The sequence below is a fragment of the Chenopodium album genome, chromosome 7 (genome assembly GCF_948465745.1).
Source record: "Chenopodium album chromosome 7, dcCheAlbu1.1, whole genome shotgun sequence".
Taxonomy (NCBI): domain Eukaryota; kingdom Viridiplantae; phylum Streptophyta; class Magnoliopsida; order Caryophyllales; family Amaranthaceae; genus Chenopodium; species Chenopodium album.
Window position 1 is genome coordinate 72,711,629 of NC_137840.1, and position 11,019 is coordinate 72,722,647.

At 32.6% G+C, this 11,019-nt stretch overlaps 2 protein-coding genes across 2 annotated transcripts; both read left to right on the forward strand.

Moving 5' to 3' along the window:
- The first annotated feature begins 877 nt into the window (after nt 1–877).
- On the forward strand, nt 878–3,043 carry LOC145638434 (squamosa promoter-binding-like protein 8). Its single transcript, XM_081689402.1, has 3 exons — nt 878–1,769; nt 2,041–2,207; nt 2,549–3,043. Exons 1-3 carry the CDS (start codon nt 1,195–1,197, stop codon nt 2,656–2,658), a joined length of 852 nt encoding a protein of 283 aa, XP_081545528.1. The 5' UTR covers nt 878–1,194; the 3' UTR covers nt 2,659–3,043.
- Nucleotides 3,044–9,117: 6,074 nt separating this feature from the next.
- Nucleotides 9,118–10,508, forward strand: LOC145638436 (metalloendoproteinase 4-MMP-like). The gene has a single exon (XM_081689403.1). The coding sequence runs from the start codon at nt 9,127–9,129 to the stop codon at nt 10,228–10,230; it is 1,104 nt and encodes a 367-aa protein (XP_081545529.1). The 5' UTR covers nt 9,118–9,126; the 3' UTR covers nt 10,231–10,508.
- Nucleotides 10,509–11,019: the final 511 nt, after the last annotated feature.

The following is an 11,019-nucleotide window of genomic DNA, read 5'->3' on the forward strand; positions in this document are numbered from 1 at the left end:
AAAAGGTTCCATCTAACTCTTTATAAATAAGGATACTTGTGCAACGTTTATATTTATTTAGTAAGTAAATTCTCTCAATACAACATTGAAATTTTTTATATAATGACCAAATAAAATATATACGAGAATACGACTATTTTTTTGTACGTATTCAATAATGTTATGTATTTTTTAATGATACATCTCATCAATACACTTTGACTTCATAAATGTGTAGCAGTATAGCTTATTATGCCTTATCCCTTTTGTTAACGAATAGGGTACATTGTATAATTGTATATGCTTATATAATTATTATACTCCCTTTGATTGTAAGGTTATTTGTATTTAGACGGTGATTTTTTAAAAATATATATATAAAAAAAATCGAAATGAGGACTTTGATGTAATTTTAAAGACGAAAAGAATATAAGGTTTTTTTGGGTGTTACAGCCGGTTCACCCTTTGAGTTAATCTGGATTTGGGGCTCATTTCTGGGTGGAGAAAGTATAAGTTTAATTAGATAAAATCATACTCAAAGACGTATATTATATAGAGATCAAAGCAACTCAGATACTATATTGAATCTATCTACTCAATTTCAAGTGCAGACCATACGGTTCATTGTTGTATTAATGTCCAACATTGTCCTGGCCTATCCAATTGCCTCAAATCTGATTATTATTTTTTATCGAGAAAGTCAAGTTAGGTAAACCCTTATAGCACGATATAAAAAAATAAAAATAAAGACAAATTAAATGAGTAATGAGTAGAGTCAATAATTGATTAAAAAGATACCTTCCCCTCTCTCAACCCCAAAATTACCTCTCATAAAGTACCATACATGAAAGAGAGAGATGCTTATAACTTGCCAATTGCCATTACTCAAGTGAGAAAGCAAAGTGTGTGCAACTCCATAAAGTATTTTTTTCCATTTCTCTCATCTTTCTTACTACTACTATTACTACTTGTATTACTCTTCTATCTTTCTTCATTATTCCATGTTCATTCCCAACAACAAACTCCCCATGTTTCCAAACAATAATCCCATCTATTTCATCCCATATTTCTCTTTCATCATCATCCTTATGCTCACTCTCTTCTGTTCAAACTACGTTACACTACTAATCAACTAATTATTATTATTTTAAAATATCAATTCACCCCCGCTCTTGTAGTATTCACTTACACGATACTATATTCCTAACAAAAAAAATGTTACGCTATGAATGGAACAATCATTCCCCCCCTCCCCCTAACCTAATCCTCTCCGATATCGACCTCCACCACCACCATCACAATCATAATAACAACAATCATGACTTCACCACCCCATCAAACCATCACAACCACCACCACCACCGTCCAATCTTCGACGACTCGTTCTCGATACCTTACGACAACCCTCCCCCACAAATCCCACTGTTCTCCGACCCACGTGGGTTCCCAACAGCCGGTTCATCCTCCTTACTAACCCTCGAGTCACTCTCCTCCGTCATGCAAATCCCCAAAACCGAACCGGATCTTTTTACGAACCGCCCCATTGGTTTGAACTTAGGTCGGCGAACTTACTTCTCCGCCGATGATGACCTCGTCAGCCGGCTCTACCGCCGGTCCAGGGCGGTCGAACCGGCGTTGCACTCACCTAAATGTCAAGCTGAAGGTTGTAATGCTGACCTTAGCCATGCTAAGCATTACCACCGTCGTCATAAGGTCTGCGAGTTTCACTCTAAAGCTTCTACCGTAATCGCTGCCGGGTTAACCCAGCGTTTCTGCCAGCAGTGCAGCCGGTAAATCCCTTTTTACCCTTTACATCTCTGGCAGTGATTAGGTTACAGTCTTGAGAGAAGACGATATAATTTTATTTTTTTAAATGTTCTCCAATCATTTGGGCTTGTTTCTTCGAGGGGTACTTTTGTTGTTGCTTATTAAGGGTTTTAGATTAGGTTAGTTAAGAATGACCGTTAATGAATAATGATAATATGTAATGACGAAATTAACCTTTTTAATTTGCTTTTAAAAAAAAAAATGTTTTAATGGTGATTTTATGCTTCGTATTAGGTTTCATCTGCTATCGGAATTTGATAACGGGAAGAGAAGTTGCCGGAAAAGATTGGCTGATCACAATCGCCGACGTCGAAAATCGAACAATCAACGGATTACTTCTACTGCACCATCTATGTCTTCAGGGGAAAATGCTCAATCTTCTCCCTCCCAAACTATTCTAAGTAATTTTCTATCAATTGATTTTTAATTTGTTTTTAAAAATTGTTACTTGTATTATGTTAATGTATTAAATACTCTATTAAAAAAATGTGGGTAATTATATTGACGCTCCTTAAATTTAAATATTGGTGGCAATTCTGTCTTATTGACTAGAAAGTAAAACAAGTAGATAGTCGAGTTGTTAATAAAATAAGTCAGGAATAGTGTGTCCCTACCTAATGGGACATTTAATGATATACGCGTAATTAGTTATATTAGTTTTGATGAAGTAGGTTTTGTTATGGATTACGAGGTAATTAATCACGATAAACATGTTGATTAATTTGAAAATTTTAATCCGCAGGGTCTCCATCGGATTCGGGGATGAACTCATCATCATCGGTGACAATTGCGGTATCACCACCAAGGGTATCATTTGATTCAAGTTTGATGCAAATAAGGTCATTTGAGTAGCTTTAGCTATCATGTATGTAGAGGAAATTAATCAATGGGAATTCAATCAAATGGTCAAGAGGATGGAATTAGTGGTATTTCAATCAATAAGCTAACATAGTTAGCTTTAATTTGATAGTTAATTTATTAATTAACCATGTGGAGTAGTGATCATTGTATGTGTAATATAGTCCAATTATCTAGCTAGTTAACTTATGGTAGAAGATCCATGCTCCCTTTGTGCCGCCTTCATTCGTCTCAATGAATGAGATTACTCGTTGTTCAAGGTACGATAATCTAGTGTGTAGTCAGGGCAATTCTAAATAGCGTATGTATGTGTGTTATTGGAAACAACAATATTAGTAAAATTGTCTCATTCTATGTCATTATATTATAAACTTCTTTTTTGTTAGCATCATTAAATTTTAGTATACTATAGAGTATCTTTCTAAATTTCAACATCAAGGTACGTATGTAGCATGTAGTACATCCTATTGTGTTTATCTTTATTATGTTGGCATTTTTCCTACAACTATAACCCTTTCATAGTTTCATTCTTGACATACAAAGTCTTCTACATACAAAGTATTAATCATCCTTAGCCTTTTCATCTTTTATACCTTAATTTATTTGATATATCCGAAATTATGTACTATTATATCTTACACTTATCTATCCTAAGAATCTTTCTAGGGTGAAAAAAAGGCAGTTTAGAGAATATAGTGACCATAGTTAAAGTAATGCTTGTAGATAAAGCTTGAAAAATTCTCCACCAAAATTAGCATAGTAATACACCAAATTGTACATGGTTTGTTTATAGATAAGGATTATATTTCACGTCTTTAAGATTTTAGGATCAATTTACACTAAGGGCATGTTCTCATTCGTTTATTTTCAGTTCAGTTCAGTTCAGTTTAGCTCCTAATTTCCTTCTTTTATAAAATGTTCAGTTCAGTTCAGCTGATTTCAATCTATTATAACAGACCTTAATAGTATGTACATAGACAATGTGGATTCCTTAACGAACCCTAGCCTCCCCCCACCCCCTCTCCTAAATGACTTTGATTACTTAAGTTAAATTGACTTATACGAGATTTCAATTCGATAAAGTATAGGAAAATATAGTGAAATTTCCAAGAAAATGGTAGAATTTGAGTAAGAGATAGGTGGAATAATTTTCTTATAATACAAACGCGGTAAAAAAACGAAGGGGGGGTGAAAGTGGGACCCAAAAAGAAGGGTGTAACAAGTGGTGGAGGGGGGAGAGAGAGTAAAAGACCAATCAGCTTTTCTTTCTGTCTCCTGCGAGGAAGCCTGATTTGATCATCATATTCATACAGCTAAGCTACTACCCTAGTTTTACTAGTGTAGCACTTCAATATAAAATGTAATTAATCTTTTTTTTTTTTTTGGAGGGGGTTAATTACCCTTTCTATTTACAACCATCCATGTCAAAATCATGAAAGTGAGAGATGTATTTTATCCCAACTTTCACTTGCTTGCTCTATTTCTTGGTCCCCTCTTCTCTTTTTCCCCTTTCATAGAAGTTTGGCTTGTGTTTATCATCTTTGCATTGATTTTTCTCTCTTGTTTTGATTTTTCTTTTGTTAAAGCGGGTGTGAACATTCCATTATTTAATCTCTTTTTATCGATATATATCCTTTTTAAGTAAATTACTTATTGTGTGTATCATGTTTTTTGTGCGAAAATTAAGGAAAGTTTACAAGTTTAGAGAATAAAATGTGAATATACATCAGTCATATGGGAGATTGTAATCCTATAACTTTAACTTTAGAGAAAGCGAAAGAGATAAAAGTTAGCATATGGAGAAATATCAAAAGATGCTAACTTAAACATTGGGACATTCGAAATTAAAAGTTTTAATTTTATATGTGTGGAGAGAGTCTAGTGTATTAATAGTAACATTCCAAAGCATGATATTTATATTATGCATTATTCCCCTCCTTTTTATAGAATTTAAGGAATTTAACTATTTAAATAGTCTTATCTTGTTAATACTACTTGTTGCTTACAATATCCATTTCTATTTCCCACCAATTTCAAACGATAATACAAATTTAACTATTTTAAATTTTTTGTGACATAGTGCATCATTACTTTGGATGCATTAGTCAATTAAGTAGAAAGAAATATAAGAAAATTTCACCCTTAAAGTGTCCCTTATAGAAATCAAACTCGTGACCCCAAATCTCTAGCTCAAGTGCTCAACCCCTCATGGCCTACTACTAGGCCAAGATTACAAGGTTGTCCTTGCTATACATGCATGATTATATTGCAAATTTGCAATGAAGAAATTAAGCTAATTAATTATCTCCATTCTTAAGATACATACTTGTTTGGTAAAATTTGATAGATCATATATATGTTGATGAATTACCGTTGAAATACTCCTAATATTTATCTCCATATCTTCGTGGGGATCATCCCAAGTACACTGCAAAAGACAGTAATTATTTATGACTCATTTCTCCATTAAAAGTTGTAACCATACATAGCCTTGGCATCTATCTCATCTCCTGAAAGTTTAACAATTGACAGTAAAGTAAACCACAAGCACATAGAATATTGTTAGGTATATGGTTTTCAGTGAATATATGATGCCTAGGCCTATCCAATTTTCAGTGATCCAAATTAATTGTGTATCAATCTAATGATACAGTACCTGATTCACGAACAACTTATCTCGATCCTATCTAGGAATAATACTCCGATGTTTACAAATTGCAATTTCAAGAATAATCCATATAGGATCGATCGAGTTATCCTCGAAAAGAAAAAAGGAAAGAAATAAATAAATAAATCACTTTACAGATTTAGGTGTTACATTTAAACTCTAATCTCGTATATCATTTTTAATAGATTCAAACTTTTGATACAGGGTTGAAAAAATTACGTTTAGTTTCTTCTCATAATGTCTTACTAAATAACTAAAAAAATACAACTTGATTAATTAATAACCCTAGCAATTTAAAGGGTCTTTTTTTTTTTTTAGAAATCAAATTATGTAATGGAATTTAATCGTCGGCTAAATGTCAACATCAAATTAACCGGGAAATAGACAAGTCGGAAAAAAGAAAAAGGATCCAAAAGTTAATGCAACTTTTCTGGAGTGATTAGCATTGACTTAGGGTGTATGATTTGTAGGCCGCTATGGCAACATGTTTTAGGCCATGAATTCTATGTAAAACATGTTACATGTCTTAGATTTTCATTTACTCTCTTTACGCCTTTTATTGTAGCTTTTCCAAAAGTGCATAATAGTTTGAAATAAAGGATATGAAATTTATTAAGTGGTGAACAAAAACTATACTACTAATTTTGATTGTCAATATGTGAACAATTTAATGATATACTTCCTCCGTTCTGTTAATATTGCAACAAGGAGGAAATTACGCATCCCAAAACACATTTTATATGCTATATATCTATAATTGTGTAAGAGTTTAAATCATAAAAAGTTGATATTGTGGAAGTATTATACGAGACGAATCCAACAAGATCTCACTTGACTATATTTTGCTTATCATATTACTCATATTATATGGTCAAACAAGAGTGATGAATAGTGCAAAAAGTCCATTATTGCAATATTAATAGAACGGAGGAAGTATGTATCTTAACACGTGTTTACGAGTACATTTAGACATATACTATGATGAGAAAGAGTGTTGGACTATGGCTTTTAGTAGTTAAGAAATGAAGAATTAAAAAATACGGTGCTTGCCAATTTAAAGCCATGCAAATCAAACTAATTTGATACCAATGAACAAAATTAATTGACAAGATATGATTTAGGCCCTATTCAATTCAGCTTAAAAAGAATAACATTTAGTAAAAAATAATATCAATTTAGTAAAACTAATTTTTGTTTAGTAAAAAAAAAAAAGTTCAGCTGAGCAAATAGTTTCGTTTTAATTAGAATAATTTCAGTTCAGTGAAATTTAGTAACTTTAAAGAAAAAAATATAATAGATAATCAGTGAAAATAATTTCAAGGGTTATTCTACATGGTGCCCTTGTGTTTTTTGGGTTTCTACATGGTGCCCTTGTAAATTTAACTCTCTCTATGGTGCCCATGAGTTTTATTAAGGTTATTACCTATACCCATTCCTTAATTAAATTTTAATTTACATTTAACTATGGTTAACAATTTTTTTTTCTCCCAACTCCATTAAACCTGATTTCAATTTTCCTATCTTACCTTCTTTCCACTGAATAGCCACGCCTATTTTGGTATTACTTTATTTGCAATTCTTTCTGGTTTTATTGTTTATATTTAATTTTTTTTTTCTTGGGCTTATTGATTAATAATGGTGAGTAATTTAAAGGATAGATTACATTAGAAAATGCCTTAAAAGTCAGTATGCAATGATAATCACAATATAAAATCAACAACTAACGCAGTATAACAAACCGTTGTACTCATAGAGTTTGCTAATTGTTAATCGTATCACCAGAAGCCAGAAGGTGTTTGCTTGAGCTGAAATTGCCCAAACTGGTAATTTTATCACCAAGCAAGCCATAAAAGGCTGACTTGTAGCAAATTGCTCCTACCATGAATCTAACCAGGCCAACCGATTTCAACAATAAAGCCTTTTCTTTTTAGATAGAACAAGTAAGTAATTAATCAAGTAATCGTAGCTTTTAGAATAATATGAGCAAAGACTTCCAGTTTCATTGAATTGAGATATTTAAGTTGCAAAGTTTGTGAATTGTGAATAGAACAGGGGTGAGTGAAGGGAAAGGTGAGTGGTTCGATTAGAATTGAGATTTTTTTTTTTTTTTTTTTTTTGTTTCTTTTCTTTTACTAACCACGGTCAAGTGTAAGTTAATTAACTTTTAGCCAAGGAATAACCCAATATACAAGGGCACCATTGAGAAAATTAAATATACAAGGGCACCATGTAGAAACCATAAAAACACAAGGGCACCATTGAGAAAATTAAATAAACAAGGGCACCATGTAGAAACCATAAAAACACAAGGGCACCGTATAGAAAAACCCTAATTTCAATTCAGTAAATTAATTTCAGTTCAGTTAAAATAATTTAAAATTTAGTAAAATTAATTTCTGTTCATTAAAAATAATTTCAGTTCAACAAAAATAAGACAAGTCAATTTTTTAATTATTTCTTAATAGTACAATATGGGGCAACGCCTGGGCTATTTACTAGTTTTAAATCTATAATCGTGTAATTATGTAACGAATAAGGATCGAAGTCGCTTTACTAGTAGTCTATTAGATGGGGAAAGATGAAGGTAGGACGGTAGGAGCATTTAGATTTACGGGGGCCCAAAATTGAAATTGCCTATCTTATTCTCATGGATGGCCCATACAAGGTTAGAATGTTTATTTATATGTGAAACAATTGGGTATCTAATATCTATTGTATCTAATGAATCCAATTTTAGGAATTTGATTGATAGGGTCCTTTTTCTGATGCCCCCATGTCCCATGTGAATTAAAAATATTATATTGACCAATGTATAAATAATGTAGTAATGACTCTTTTCTTTCACAATAAACTCTAAAGTACCTATCAAGTAGTACTCTATGTATGGCAAGGATTGTTATCTTGTTATTATGAGGTTGTAGGTTTAATCGTCATTATAGACAAGTTTGGGGTGGAGATTCCCTTACCTTTCCCCAACTCCCAAGAGGTCTTGCACACATATTAAAACAGGGTTAACTTGTGAGAGACTCTGGTCCAATCTTCGATCTTTCTGTATCCAATTATACGTCACTCTAAAAAAGTGTAGTATATTAATTAGTTAAGTGGTCGGATATTTAGATATGAATTAGAATCGGTTGTCTATTCCGGTTGTTAGTGTAAGGACAAAAATCGAGGGATAAAAATGTGAGCTTGCTAGAACAATTCATATATACAAGGTCAATACATGTGATATATGGGTCAACGAAGGAGTTGAATTTCATATATATGCCAAAATAATCCAAATAGTAATAATGTCATGCAACAGCCAGTGGTTGCTTGAGAAGACTTTTACCGTCGTTTCTTCTACTTGCATAAACTACCCTAAATCCGCAACACAAGCATTCCCTTTACCTTCCGTTAGGAACTTCAACTACCAAATAAAATAGTTGGTCGAATCTTTTGGACCGTTTTCAAGAAATGTCTACTTCATTTTTAACTAAATTAAACGGACTAACTCATAACAAATTCGATCAAATCTATCACTTCATTTGTATAACCTATAGTTTTAATACTAAAGATCGAGTTAGTTATATTTAGCTTATTATAATTAAGTGATGACTAATGAGGAGTTAGTAGTGAAAAACTACATATAATATATATAAATATGTTCAGTGTATAAAAGTAGATCACCCACTCACAATAAACTAAATCCACAATACATGTAAATATGCAATATATTTTCTTCTTTCATATATATTTGTTTGCTCAAACTTGTGCACTTTACTCATTACCTTCTTCTTACAAAAATTGCTACCATGCTTTCATTTCTTATCAATTCTTTGCCTCTCTTGCTATTTTTATCTCATTTCATAGCTCCATCTTCATGTCATAATACCGAAAACTCCATGATTCAATCACCTCCTAATCAAATCCACCACAAACAACATCAGCCTCATACATGGCATAAATTTCGAAAACTTGCTAATGCTAGGAAAGGTAGTCGAGTTGAAGACATTGCGGAGCTCAAGAGTTACTTTCAACGTTTTGGTTACTATGAACATCCTCTAATTCCTAAGGGTGAAGAGAAGGTTGACTTCTCCAACGAATTTGACGATCACTTGGAACATGTTTTAATTCGTTACCAACAAAATTATGGTCTACCTGTTACGGGTACACTTGATCATGGTACGCTTTCTATGATCATGTCTCCTAGGTGTGGTATTCCGGACCACCCTAAGAAGTCATCATATTCGTTACATGAGACTCGACACTACCTATATTTTCCTGGGAGGCCAAGGTGGAATCGCGATATACCAATGACACTTACGTATGCATATTCCCTAGATGACTTCATCACTTACTTGAGTTTAAATGATATAAAAGGTGCATTTGAGCGCGCTTTTTTAAGATGGGCGTCAGTTATTCCTGTTAAATTTGTCGAGACTAAAGATCTTGGCGTAGCAGATATAAAAATAGGGTTTTACAAAGGTGATCATGGAGATGGAGAGCCATTCGACGGGGTCCTGGGGGTGTTAGCCCATGCCTTCTCACCCGAAAATGGTAGGTTTCATCTAGACGCGGCTGAGAAATGGACAATCGATTTTGATAAGGAAGATTCGGATGTGGCGGTAGATTTGGAGTCCGTGGCATTGCACGAAATCGGGCATTTGCTAGGGTTGGCACATAGTAACGTTAAGGAATCAGTCATGTATCCAAGTCTTAAGCCTAGAGAAAAGAAACTTAAATTAAGGTTTGATGATATTGAAGGAGTGCAATATCTTTATGGTTCCAACCCCAACTTTACTATTGGATCTTTGTTAGAATCTGAGACTTCTTCATCTCAATCCTTAAATTGGAGGGAAGGGTTGCAAATACTAGCCACCTTTTTGGTAATTTCAATTATAAATTTTTTGCAATGAACCCTTTTTTTTTTTATTTGCTGAATGAATTTATTTTTTGGCAAATTGATTGTCATATGTATATATGTTATGTAGATTGAATTGAGTGATTTTTTTTATTCTAGCTATACCTTGTATATGTATTTAGGGTTTGTTCATTTCAGCTTAATTAATTTCAGTTCAATTCAGCTCCAATTAATTTAATTCAGTTCACCTTTTAATTTTCTTCTCTCATAAAATATTCATTTTAACTCTATTCAGTTCACTTCAGGTCAAATCAGTTCAGTTCAGTTCAGTTCGGCTCATTTCAATAAATGTAAACAAGCCCTTAGTATGGTGTAACATCTGGTTTTAGGCAAAATTTTGTATGACAACAACCTTACAACTAGTATTAGCCCAAGGTATGTAATGTTTAGGAATTCAAATCATATCTCTTATAATTATATACTTGTATATATTTTAAATAGTTAATATTTACTTTTTTTTTTTTGAGGGAAGTTAATATTTACTTCATAAGGTAGGATAACTTAAAATTTTCCGTCAGTCTAAAAAGACTATTGATTTTAAAAATATAATTTGAGTGCCATTATTATTTAAAAATGTTAAACCTTCTGGTAATTCAATAAATTCATAAAATGTTGACATAAATATTCTTGACCTGTTGTAGTTTATGTTTGACAAAAATTAGGTGTAACGGAATTGGTTGAATAGGATTAGCTTCAAAATTACTCAAAATATACCAAACAGTGCCCAAACCATAAAGTTAATGTGTTACACGGCCCATCAACCAACTGCAATTCTGCAAGATTG

Excerpts from the sequence above, each read along its gene's own strand:
- LOC145638434 (XM_081689402.1), top strand. The coding sequence starts at position 1,195 with ATGTTACGCTATGAATGGAACAATCATTCCCCCCCTCCCCCTAACCTA. Across the intron at positions 1,770-2,040 it reads TTCTGCCAGCAGTGCAGCCG|GTTTCATCTGCTATCGGAAT; the intron begins GTAAATCCCTTT and ends GCTTCGTATTAG. Across the intron at positions 2,208-2,548 it reads TCCCTCCCAAACTATTCTAA|GGTCTCCATCGGATTCGGGG; the intron begins GTAATTTTCTAT and ends TTTAATCCGCAG.
- LOC145638436 (XM_081689403.1), top strand. The coding sequence starts at position 9,127 with ATGCTTTCATTTCTTATCAATTCTTTGCCTCTCTTGCTATTTTTATCT.